The following is a 12,510-nucleotide window of genomic DNA, read 5'->3' as shown; positions in this document are numbered from 1 at the left end:
TTTAGGGCATAATCAAGAAAATAGATGCAACTCAAAGGAAGAACTGTTAGAGGGGTGACCAAAAGTTTGATTAAAGATGAGGTTTTGAAGAGGAGGCATGGAGGCTGAGGGGTGTAGGAAGAGAATTGGAGCATACGGTGTAGTTGGCCGATAGTGATAGGGAAGGGGAATGTGCAGGAAACCACAGCCAGAGGAGAGAAGTATTTGTTGCGGGGTGGGGGGGAGGAACGGAGGGTGATCGGAGTTCAGAATTGGAGAGGGGCGAGACCAAGAACATTAGGATTAGGATGACCCATGTCAGTCATCAAGGACAGGGTGATAGATAATAAAGATTTGGTGTATGATAGGTTACTGGTAGCAGAGTATTGGATGAGTGAACTTTATGGAGGATGGACAGCTGACCAGGAAGGCTTTGGAATAGTTGAGTCTGGAGCTGAGGTCGGGACGGAGGTGAGTGGTAATATGGAAATGGAAGTTTTGTGTTTTTTTTGTGACTGAAATGATATGGGATCAGAAGCTTAGCTTGAAGTAGAATAGGACACACAGGTTGAAAACCTGAAACATTGGGAGTTGGGTCTGGTGCCAAATTTGTGGCAGGCCTGAAGATGATGATTTTAGTCATCCTGTTTAGCTGGAGGAAGTTGTAGCTGAGGGAGAGGAGGGGGACAAGCTCAGTTCCTTTTGACCGGTTAGGACTGTTATAGTGCTGAGGCAGGGACAGAAATCTGATTGTAAGGATTCAGACAGAGTTGCTGGGTAGTTGGGTATAGATTTGGGAGGAGACAAGAAGTTGAAGGGCTTTGGAGAAGAAAGGGAGGTTGGAGATGGGGTGCTAGTTTTGCAAGAATAAGGGATCAAGGGATGAGTGATGATGGCAATCAGAAATGGCATTCAAAGGCAATTTTTAATGAAGGAAGATAGAAATAATGCAGAGGAAACAAGTGAGTTTATAAAATGGTTTGGCACTAGCTTTTTTTTTGATACTCAATAACAGAGCCGATTCAGACACAGTCATTTCTGTATAGTTGAGTGAGGTCCTGTAGTGTTGGTTTTGCAAGGTACACATTCAAAGTCTGACAATTAATGGCTTGCTACTGGAGGTTAGACCAGTTGCTCTGCTGTGGCAAGTTCTTTCAGGGCACTAATGGATCACAAGGTGGAAGTGGTATTATGGTACAAAAGAGATACCTGTGATGAAACAGGCCACCTGTATCCACATGTTATGAATAACCAGCGGAAGGGACTTTTTAAATGTCAGAGTGACCAGCTTCTCAGTGTGTGCTGTCATGACCATACTTCTTTCCAGATTACGATATTAACAAGGATTAAGTTGCTGTGCAGCAACATAGAGGGCAGAGACCAAATCAGACCCTTTGTCATAGGGGGAAAATACTATTTCCATTCTGCTCTGTTTGTCATTACTCCGCCAGGGATGTGTGACCTTTGACCTATTTGAGGCTTCAGTGAAACACCAGACTAGGAAGCGGCCTATAGAATGGTGCTGAGTCTCCTGCTGCTAAGCATTTGTGCTGCCTCCTATCAGGAGATTTCTGGCCTGTTCAGCTCGTGCCTTTCTCTACCGCTGTTTGAAACCTTTGAGGTAATGTCTTGTTATAGGGGCATCATCAGAAATTGATGGGAAATATTAGGCAGTCTCAAGTGCTACGTGGCTGCAATACCAGATCAGAGGTACAGTTGGACCTCTAAATTTGCTGTGGACCTTGTTGCCTGTTGCAAGGTTGATGTTTCACTAATGCTGCAGCAAAGTGAGTGTGTTAAAGAGCAGCTGACATTATGTAGCTTGCAACCAAAGAAACTAGTAGCTGATGTTTACAGCTCTGAAATCCTCAGTGTTTTTGGGAATTGTTTGACGTGCCCACCGAAGAGGACTTTGAGGCATTAGTGACAGATGATCAGTAGTGACCGACACACAGATCATAGCACAAGGACACAGTCAGTGGATGCAGTTATAAAGAAGGGTCACAGTAAATTGTTTTCCCTTGTGATTGAGTTGCCAGTAACCAAGGCATTGGTAGAGAGCTTGGAGACTCTTACGGGCTGGATTTTAAGAGCCCGCCACCAATGTCGGCGGTGAGCTTACAAAATGGCGGCCCACCTGCCAAAGAGCCACCGCGATCTCCCGCGCGGAGACTCATTCATATTGCCGGGGTGGCCACCACCACCACCACCCCCCCCCCGCCCCAATCACGTGGAGGGGGCAGCTGTCTGTCCCCGGCAATGGCATCAGCTGCCTGTCCGCAGGTGCTGGTGCCATTTTTAAAGGGCAAACAGCCCTGCCAGTCAATTTGAATTTGTAAAGGAGTATCCCCCAAAAATTTGAAATAAGTTTCTAACGCCCCTTTCCCAATCCCCCGTTACAGTTACATTAACTATTTGCCCTCCACCCCCCCACCACCAAAACAAAACGCACATCTTTTAAATCTGATCTGCCCCCGACCCCCAGACTGCATAAAGTTTAAAGTTCACCCCTTCCCACCATCCCCAACACCCATTACGTTTATTTGACCCCGTCTTCTCCCCTGCCCCCCCAAACAGGAAATATGAACTCCTTCCCCCTTCCCCACCAGTGTCGCACCAGCTTTCCCCGGATGGGGGATTGAAGATCGCGGCGAGCCCGTAAGATCCCAGGTAGGTGTATTGTAACTTTTGTTTAATTTACATATTTTAATCTGTATCCCGTCGCCCAGTAGCCTGGGGGGGTGGGGGTGGTGGCTGTCAGGGAGCCTCGCTGCCACTGGGAGGATGGGGCCAGGCCCTCCCGGTGTCGGCCTTCATGGCGGACCGCTGCCAGAACCATTTTCTGGCTTCCCCTTGCCACGGAGCTAGGCGTTGTGGGCTTGGTAAAATCCAGCCCTACATCTTGCAATGGACTGATAGCGATTCATCCTGTGGCTTAACCTCCTAGCTGGCAAGGACGGCTAATATTGAAGGGCAAGGACTGGAAAAGCAGAAACAATATAGGCCTGTTTAATACTTGATTGCTAAGTGAGAACCTGATGCTTTAGAGTATAATTACTGTACAATATTTCTGGGTTTTTATGTATGGATTTTTGATGAGAATTTTATTGAGTAGAAATAGATAGGGAGGATAAATGCATGGTTTGAAGCATGGTACAGGAGGGAAGGGCTTCAGATTCTTGGGACATTGGGGCCAGTTCTGGGGCAGAAGGCGCCTATTCTAAAAGGACTGGTTGCACCTCAGCAGGACTGGGACCAATGTCCTTGCGGGGAGATTCATAGTGTTGTTGGGGAGGGTTTAAAGTAAATTGACACGGGGTGGGCACCAGCATATCTAAGCAGGAAAGAGGAATAAGGTGCATAATGTGAACATGTTAGACAGTACTAGAGAAGGGAGCAGTTTTGTATTAAATGGAAGCAGACTGAGAAGGACTACGAGGAATGCAAAGACAGGATTACAGTGCATGCATGTCAAAGCGCACAGCATGGTGAATAAGGTTGATAAGCTGCGAGCACATATAGCAGTATGGGAATATGATGTAGTGGCAATAATGGAAGCGTGGCTTAAAAATGGTGAGGACTGGGTGCTTAATATGCAAAGACATAAAGTGTTCAGAAAAGATAAAGAAGGAAAAATGGGAGGTGGGGTGGTAGTACTGATTAGAGAAGACATTGCAGTGTTGGAAAGGGAGGATGTCCTTGAAGGGGTAAGGACAGAATCCATTTGGTTAGAGTTGAGGAGCAAAAAGGGTATAATCCTGCTGGGGGTATTCTTTCAGCCTCCAAATAGAGAGAGAAAAATAGAGCAGCAAATCTGCAGGGAAATCACAGATGTGCAAGAACTGTAGAGTGGTGATATTGGGGGACTTTAATTACCTAAATATCGATTTGGGATAATTTTAGAGTAAAGGGTAAGGAGGGAAAGAATTTCGGAAATGTGTTCAGGAGAGCTTCCTTGATCGGTATGTTCTCAGCCCAACTGGAAAGAAGACTTTGAGTCTGGTGCTGGGAAAACAAGGTGGATCAAGTGTCTCTCGGGGAGCACTTTGATACAAGTGATCATAACACAAGGTTTAGACTAGAAATGCAGAAAAACAAGGAAGGATCGAAATAAGGTAGAACGTCTAAGTTGGAAGAGGGCTAATTTCTGTGCGATGGGAAGGAATCTAGTCAGGGTAAAAATGGAACCAAAGACTGATGGGCAAAGCTGTAACGGAGCAATTGGTTATATTTAAGGAAGAGATACTTCAGGTACAGGCTAGGTACATTCCAACAAGGATGAAAAGTAAGGGAACCAGAATCAGGGCTCCCTGGATGACAAGGGAGATAGAGATTATGATAAAAAGAGGGTGTATAATGCATGTCAGGAGAATGCTTCAGGTGAGAACCAGGCAGTATACAATAAGGTGAAAGGAGCGGTGAATAAGAAAATAAGACTGGCAAAGAGAGAACATGAGAATAGAATGGCAGTCAACATAAAAGGGAACGCAAAAATCTTCTAAGGGCATGTAAATAGTAAGCAGGTAGTAAGAAGTGGAATAGGGCCTATTGGGGGCAAAGAGGGTAGTCTATGCTTCGAGGTGCAAAGCAAGGCTAATATAGTGAATGAGTACTTTGTAGCAGTGTTCACTAAGGAATTGGAATCTGACAACATATTGTTAGAAGTGGAGAGAGTAGAGGCAATAGATGGGGTAAAAATTGAGACGGGGGAGGTACTAAAAAGCTGGCTATGCTTGGGGGAGATAGGTCACCTGGTCTGGATGGCTTGCATCCCAAGTTGCTAAAGGAAGTGGGGATGGAGATAGCGGAAGGATTTGCCATAATCTTCTAATCTTCTCTGGATATGTGGGATGTGCCAGACGATTGGAGAGTGGCAAATGTGACCCCCCTTATTCAAGAAAGGGTGTAAGGACAGTCCTAGCAACTACATGCTAGTTAGTTTAACATTAGTGATAGGTAAGGTTTTAGAAACAATAATCAGGGAAAAAATCAACAGGTACTTGGAAAGGTTTGAGTTAATTAAGGACAGCCAGCACTGATTTGTAAAAAGCAGATGCTTGACTAATCTAATTGAATTTTTTGATGAAGTAATAGGTTAATGAAGGGAATATGATGGATGATGTTTATATGGATTTTAAGAAAGTGTTTGATAAGTTAGCACATAAAAGGCTGGTTAACAAAATTGAGGCTCATGGAATAGGAGAGTCAGTGTCTAGTTAGATTTGAACAAAAAAGGCTTAAGGACAGAAAACAGTGAGTCGTGGTAAATAATTGCTTTTCAAACTGGAGGATGATGGACATTGGTGTTCCCCAAGGGTCAGTATTCGGACCACTGCTTTCTTTGCTATATATAAATGACTTGGATCTTGGAATACAGAGTAGAATTTCAAAATTTGCTGATGACACCCAGCTTGGAGGTGTGGCAAACAGTGAGGATGATATGAACTGCTTGCAGCAGGACATAGGCTAGCAGAATGGACAGACAGAATTTAATACTGACAAATGTGAGGTGATGCATTTTGGCAGAAGGAATAGGGAAAGGCAATATATATTTAATGTCACAGTTCTACAGAGGGACCTGGGGGTGCATGTGCATCAATCTTTGAAGTGGCAGGACACTTTGAGAGAGTGGTTAGTAAAGCATATGCGATCTTAGGCTTCATCAATAGAGGCATCGAATACAAAAGTAAGTAAGCTATGCTGAACCTTTATAAAGCTCTGGTCAGGTCCCAACTGGAGTACTGCATCCAGTTCAGGTCATCACACTTTAGGAAGGATGTGAGGGTCCTTGAGAGGGTGCAGAGGAGATTTACCAGAATGGTTCCAGGGATGGGGGATTTTAGTTATAAGGTTAGGTTGGAAAAGCTGGTGTTCTCCTTCGAACAAAGGAGATTGAGGGGAGATTTGATAGAAGTGTACAAGATTATGACAGGTTGGATGAGTTAGACAAGGAAAAACTGCTCCCATTAACTAATGGTACAAGACTAGGGGACACAGATTGGAGGTTTTGGGCAAGAGATGCAGGGGGAATAGGAGGAAGAACATTTTTATGCAGTTGGTAATGATGTGGAACTCACTACCTCCAAGGGTGGTGGAAGCGGAGACCATCATTGACTTCAAAAGGGAATTGGATGGCCACTTGAAGGAAATAAACTTGAAGGGCAACCGGTATCAAGCAGGGGTGGGGTGGGACTGACGCGACAGCTCAGTGGAGAGCCAGAATGGCCTCGATGGGCCTGATCGCCTCATTCTTTGCAGTAAATGACTCTGACTTTACTATGTTGATATTCTGTGACTTTGCATACAGGTAGTCAGGATCAACTGTAGTACTCTGATCAAGCAGGGTGGGAGGGAGACGGGACTGGAAGGAAGAGAGAGAGGCTGGAAGTGAGGAGGAGAAAGGGAAGAGTGAAGGGCTGGGGGCAAAGTTTTAAAAAACACACTTTGGTTTACTCATCTTTACCAAAATATTGGCTGGTAAATGCTGTCTGGTGGTGAGTATTAAGAAATGCAGTGAAAGTTGAAACTAAGCAGAACAGTAGTTGACTATCACAAAATATTGAGCCCTAATTAAGATAATAAGTCACATAATGGCCTCCTTCTGTGCCGTAAATGGTTCTGCCACTCGAACATTATGCTCACACTGCCACATGCAGGGTTAATACTGTTAGAATGCTGAGATCATTCCACATTTTTAATGTAAGACATATAGTACTGTGCAGTTGCACACTTGCGTACTATCTGTAAATAAACTTAATTTTAGAAACTAATCTCTGAACATGCCTTTATTATGAAAGTATACTGCACATGATTGTGTTTTGCAGTAGCCATCATATTCAAATCTGATGTAATGATGAAAAATACTTCTGGCAATGTTTTTGTCAACTATTTCCACAATGTGGATTTTATAGGGGGCTGCTGAAGCAATCGTATACCAATTTGCTTGGTTTACCTTGGTTGCTATTTAATGTAATGCAGTATAATGACCATTCTAGTTCATTGCATGAATTGTCATCTTTTAAACAGTTTGTTAACAAAGGGGTGTCATCTGATCCGACGGAAGAAATGGACACTGAGGAAGCGCTGAGAGAGTTTGATTTCTTAGGAACTTCAGAAGATGGCGAAGGAGCAGGAGAGTCAAGAAGTGCAGGCGATGGAACAGAATGGGGTAAAATTTCGCAATACCTTGTTATCAGACAATTGGTTTCACTTGCTCTTAAAATCTTGTCTAGTATCAAAAATTGTGGCACATTTGAGGGGTCCATTAAATGTAACCACTCTTCAGCTTAGATGGTTTTCTTGATTAGTCACAAAAATGAAGGTAAAAAATAAGCTTAAATATTCTTTGACGTGTATCTGCAGAAACTAGATGTAGGCACATGTCTTTCTAACAGAAATTGTCAGCTCGTCTTGGTTTAACTTTTTCCTTCTTGGTGTAACAGTCTGGTTTGTAACTTTTGGATCATCTCAAGTTACTAGGAACTCAACGAGTTGGTGAATATGTTGACATAAAAAAAACTAGGGTGTTAGTCACAGTTGCCATTCTGAAAAAAAGCATAAATTCTATTCATGTACAGTATATTTACTGTATGATACAAGCAAAGGTTGCCTGATTTGCCTGTTGCTTGTAATTTTGGGTTTCCTAATTGGAAACGAAAGTAAATAAAGTAACTTTACTCCATGGTTTTAAAAAAACAAGTACTTCCATGGAATGCAAAAAGGAAAATATTTTACAGGAAGGAAAAGTGTGTGTGTGTTTGCAAATGCTTCAGCCTTGTCTGTTGCACTGATGTGCTGGGCTCAACCATCATTGAGGATGGGTTTGTGGAGCTTTCTGCTCCAGTTAGTTTAATGGTCCACCACCATTCATGACTGTATGTTGCCAGACTGTAGGCAGAGCTTTGATCTGATCTGTTGGTTGTGAGATTGCTTTAGCTCTGTCGATTGCATATTGCTTCCACTATTTAGCTTGCATGTGGTCCTGTGTTGTATAAATTAAGACAAGGGTAGTGAAATGTGTGTGTTGAGAGGGGGTTCCATGAAGGATGGTGTATGTGATGGGGGAACAGATCAAGGTTTGAAAGTGTTAGAGTAGAGCCAACATGGCCTACTCCTTTACCAGTAATGGTGGAGGGTGCAGAATGCTCAGAAAGATGGGAGCCAGAACACTGAAGGGCCCAGGATAGAACATGGAACTGGAAAGGTTGTGAAGCTAGCAGAGGGCAAGGCCATGGAGGCATTTGTAGGTGAGGACAGGATTTCTAATTTGCTTTAGAGGTGATGATGGGCAGGATAGATTTTAGTGTGCGGCAGGATGTGAGAAGCATTGTTTTAGCTGAGCTTGGACAACAGAGCCAAGTGTGAGAAGTAGCAAAAGTGTGACTGAAGATGGGAATGAATTGTTGAACAGATGGTAGAAAGTAGTCTCAGTGAAAAATATCTTGTGTTGGTCATGTGACTGATTTGAGTTTGGGCTGTGGAGTCCAATGTTTCCTCTAAGCCTTGCGGCTGCACAGTAACCCAAAAAACCCCACGCAGGCCTCGCACAAGTCGGGCCCTTTAAATTACTGTACATGCAAAGCCGCAAAAAAAATTAAAGTAGCCGCGCAGTGTACTTAAATAAATTGCTCACGTTGAGGCTGTTGATTAGCACATAGGAATATGATATTATTGCTATCAGAGACATAGTTGAGGGAGGGGCAGGACTGGCAGCTCACTATTCCAGGGTATAGAATCTTCAGGCGTGACAGGGGAGGGGGTAAAAGAGGAGGTCGCATTGCACTGTTGATCAAGGAGTCAATTACTGCAGTAAGGAGGGATGATATCTTAGAAGGTTCCTCAAATGAGGCCATATGGGTAGAACTTAAAAACAAAAAGGGGGCAGTCACTTGGTTGGGAGTGTACTACAGGCCTCCAAACAATCAGGGAGAGATAGACGAACAGATATGTAGGCAAATCTCAGAGGTATAAAAATAATAGGGTAATAATAGTGGGTTTCAAATTCCCCAATATCAACTGGGATAGTCTTAGTGCAAAAGGCTTAAAGGGGGGGGGGGAATTCTTAAAATGCATACAGGAGAGCTTTTTGAGCCAGCATGTAGAAAGTCCTACAAGAGAAGGGGCAATACTGGACCTAATCCTAGGGAATGAAGCCGGACAAATGGTAGAAGTGTCAGTGGGGAGCATTTCAGGAATAGTGACCGTAGCTCCCCAAGATTTAAGGTAGTTATGGAAAAGGACAAAGATTGACCGGAAATAAAGGTACTGAATTGGGGGAAGGCCGATTTCAATATGATAAAACAGGGTCTGGCCAAAGCTACTTGTAGGAAAGTCTACATCAGACTAGTGGGAGTCATTCAAAGAGGAAATAGTGAGAGTTCAGAGCCAGCATGTTCTCGTTAAGGGTAGGACCAACAAGTCCAGGGAACCCTGGATAACAAGGGATATAGAGGATTGGATAAGGGGAAAGAAAAAGGAGGCTTATGGCAGATTCAGAGCGCTGAAAACAGCAGAGGCACTAGAGGAGTATAGAAAGTGTAGGGGGGTACATAAAGTAATTAGGAGAGTGAAGAGGGGACATGAAAAACACTGGCGGGCAAGATAAAAGAAAATCCTAAGGCGTTTTATAAGTATATTAAGGGAAAGAGTAGGGCCCATTAGGGACCAAAGTGGCAATCTGTGTGTGGAGCCGGAGGACATAGGTGAGGTTTTAAATTATTACTTTTCATCTCTGTTCACTATGGAGAAGGACGATGCAGGTGTAGAGATCAGGGAGGGGAATTGTGATATACTTGAACGAATTAGCATTGAAAGGGAGGCAGTAGTAGCTGTTTTAGCGGGCTTAAAAGTGGATAAATCCTGAGGCCCAGATGAGATGTATCCCATGCTGTTATGAGGCAAGGGAGGAGATTGCAGGGGCTCTGACACAAATTTTCAAATCCTCTCTGGCCACAGGAGAGGTACCAGAGGATTGGAGGACAGCGAATGTGGTACCATTATTCAAGAAGGGTAGCAGGGATAAACCAGGTAACTACAGGCCACTGAATCTAACATCAGTTGTAGGGAAATTATTGGAAAAAACTCTGAGGGGCACTTGGAGAGGCAGGGATTGTCAGCATGGCTTTGTCAGGGGGAGATCGTGTCTAACTGACTTGATTGCACTTTTCGTGGCAGTGACGAGATGTGTAGATGAGGTTAGAGCAGTTGATGTAGTCTACATGGACTTCAGTAAAACTTTTGATAAGGTCCCACCTGGGAGATTGGTTAAGAAGGTAAGAGCCCATGGGATACAGGATAATTTGGCAAATTGGATCCAAAATTGGCTTAGTGGCAGGAGGCAGAGGGTGATGGTCGAGGGTTGTTTTTGCAAATGGAAACCTGTGACCAGTGCTGTACCGCAGGGGTTGCTGCTGGGACCTTTGCTCTTTGTAGTGTACATTAATGATGTAGACGTGAATATAGGAGGTATGATCAGTAAGTTCTCAGATGACACGAAAATTGGTGGTGTCGTAAATAGTGAGGAGGGAAAGTCTTAGATTACAGGACAATATAGATAGGCTGGTAAGATGGGCAGATCAATGGCAAATGAAATTTAATCCTGAGAAGTGTGAGGTGATGCATTTTGGGAGGACTAACAAGGCAAGGGAATGTACAATGGATGGTACGACCCTAGGAAGTACAGAGGGACCTTGGTGTACTTGTTCATAGATCACTGAAGTCAGCAGCACAGATAGATAAGGTGGTTAGAAAAGCATATGGGGTACTTGCCTTTATTGGCCGAGGCATAGAATATAAGAGCAGGGAGGTTATGATGGAGCTGTATAGAATGCTAGTTAGGCCACAGCTGGAGTACTGTGTACAGTTCTGGGCACCACACTATAGGAAGGATGTGATTGCATTGGAGAGGGTATAGAGGAGATTCTGCCTGGGCTGAAGCATTTCAGCTATGAAGAGAGACTGAAAAGGCTGGGGTTGTTTTCCTTAGAGCAGAGAAGGCTGAGGGGGGACCTGATTGAGGTATACAAAATTATGAGGGCATTGATAGGTTAGATAGGAAGAAACTTTTTCCCTTAGCCGGGGGTGGGGGGGAGTGGAGGTGGTGGCGGTGGTCAATAGCTAGGGGGCATAGATTAAAGGTAAGGGGCAGGGGGTTTAGGGGGGATTTGAGGAAACATTTTTTCACCCAGAGGGTGATTGGAATCTGGGACACTGCCTGAAGAGGTGGTAGAGGCAGGGACCCTCACAGCATTTAAGTATTTAGATGAGCACTTGAAACACCATAGCATACAAGGCTACGGGCTAAGTGCTGGAAAATGGGATTAGAATAGTTCGGTGCTTGATGGTCGGCCCAGCCGTGTTTCTGTGCTATATAACTCTATGACTCCAAAATAAAATTAGAGGTAATGGTGGAATCACAATATAATTCAGGCTTGCGTTCCCTGTGAGGGCATCAACAGATGTGATAACTGTGTGTGGGGTGGGGAGGCAACGTGTTGGTAATCTGTTCATTTTACTGACATTCGTGTTTGATGTCGGTCCAAATCGGTCTTTACAGGAGGTGGACTGTGATCAGAAGGCCTGTGCAGATGATTTTGACTTTCACGCGCTAGCACCATTTGAAACCAATGAAATAGTTGTTTGAGCCTTTAATATGCAAACAGTTAACATGTAAGTCTTGTTAGGAAGAAGAAGGAGGCGTATATAAAGTTGAGGAAAAAGGGCACAGGCATAGCTCTGGAGGGATACAAGATGGCCAGGAAGGATCTGAAGAAAGGGATTAGGAGAGCTAAGAGAGGGCATGAATAGGGTTTTTGAATAACTTGAAGATAGACAAGTCTCCCGGGCCTGACGGGGTATATCCAAGGATGTTATGGGAAGCAAGGGATGAAATTGCAGAGCCGCTGGCAATGATCTTTTCATCTTCTCTGCTGACGGGGGTGGTACCAGGTGATTGGAGGGTGGCAAATGTTGTGCCCCTGTTCAAGAAAGGGAATAGGAACAACCCTGGGAATTACAGGCCAGTTAGTCTTACTTCGGTGGTAGGCAAGTTGATGGAAAAGGTGCTGGGGGATAGGATTTATGAGCATCTGGAAAGACACTGCTTGATTCGGGACAGTCAGCACGGTTTTGTGAGGGGTAGGTCTTGCCTCACAAGCCTGATTGAATTCTTTGAGCAGGTGACCAAGCAAGTGGATGAGGGTAAACCAGTGGATGTGGTGTACATGGATTTTAGTAAGGCATTTGATAAGGTCCCCCATGGTAGACTTATGGAGAAAGTCAGGAGGCATAGTGGGGAATGTGGCCAGTTGGATTAAGAATTGGCTAACTGATAGAAGGCAGAGAGTGGTCTTAGATGGTAAATACTCAGCCTGGAGCCCAGTTACCAGTGGCGTGCCACAGGGATCAGTTCTGGGTCCTCTCCTGTTTGTGATTTTTGTTAACGACTTGGATGAGGAAGTCGAAGGGTGGGTCAGTAAATTTGCAGATGATACAAAGGTTGGTGGAGTTGTGGATACCGAGGAGGGCTATTGT

General features: G+C 44.3%; 1 protein-coding gene across 1 annotated transcript in view; it reads left to right on the top strand.

The window, feature by feature from the left end:
• strn (striatin, calmodulin binding protein) overlaps positions 1 to 12,510 on the top strand; it is a 103,838-nt gene that overhangs the window by 64,999 nt on the left and 26,329 nt on the right. The window contains exon 7 of the mRNA XM_068020438.1: positions 7,006 to 7,147. Coding sequence (XP_067876539.1) covers positions 7,006 to 7,147 — 142 coding nt within the window. The remainder of the gene's footprint in view (positions 1 to 7,005; positions 7,148 to 12,510) is intronic.

Source organism: Heterodontus francisci, chromosome 3 (genome assembly GCF_036365525.1).
Source record: "Heterodontus francisci isolate sHetFra1 chromosome 3, sHetFra1.hap1, whole genome shotgun sequence".
In the NCBI taxonomy this organism is placed as follows: domain Eukaryota; kingdom Metazoa; phylum Chordata; class Chondrichthyes; order Heterodontiformes; family Heterodontidae; genus Heterodontus; species Heterodontus francisci.
This window is presented reverse-complemented; position numbering and strand designations above follow the sequence as displayed.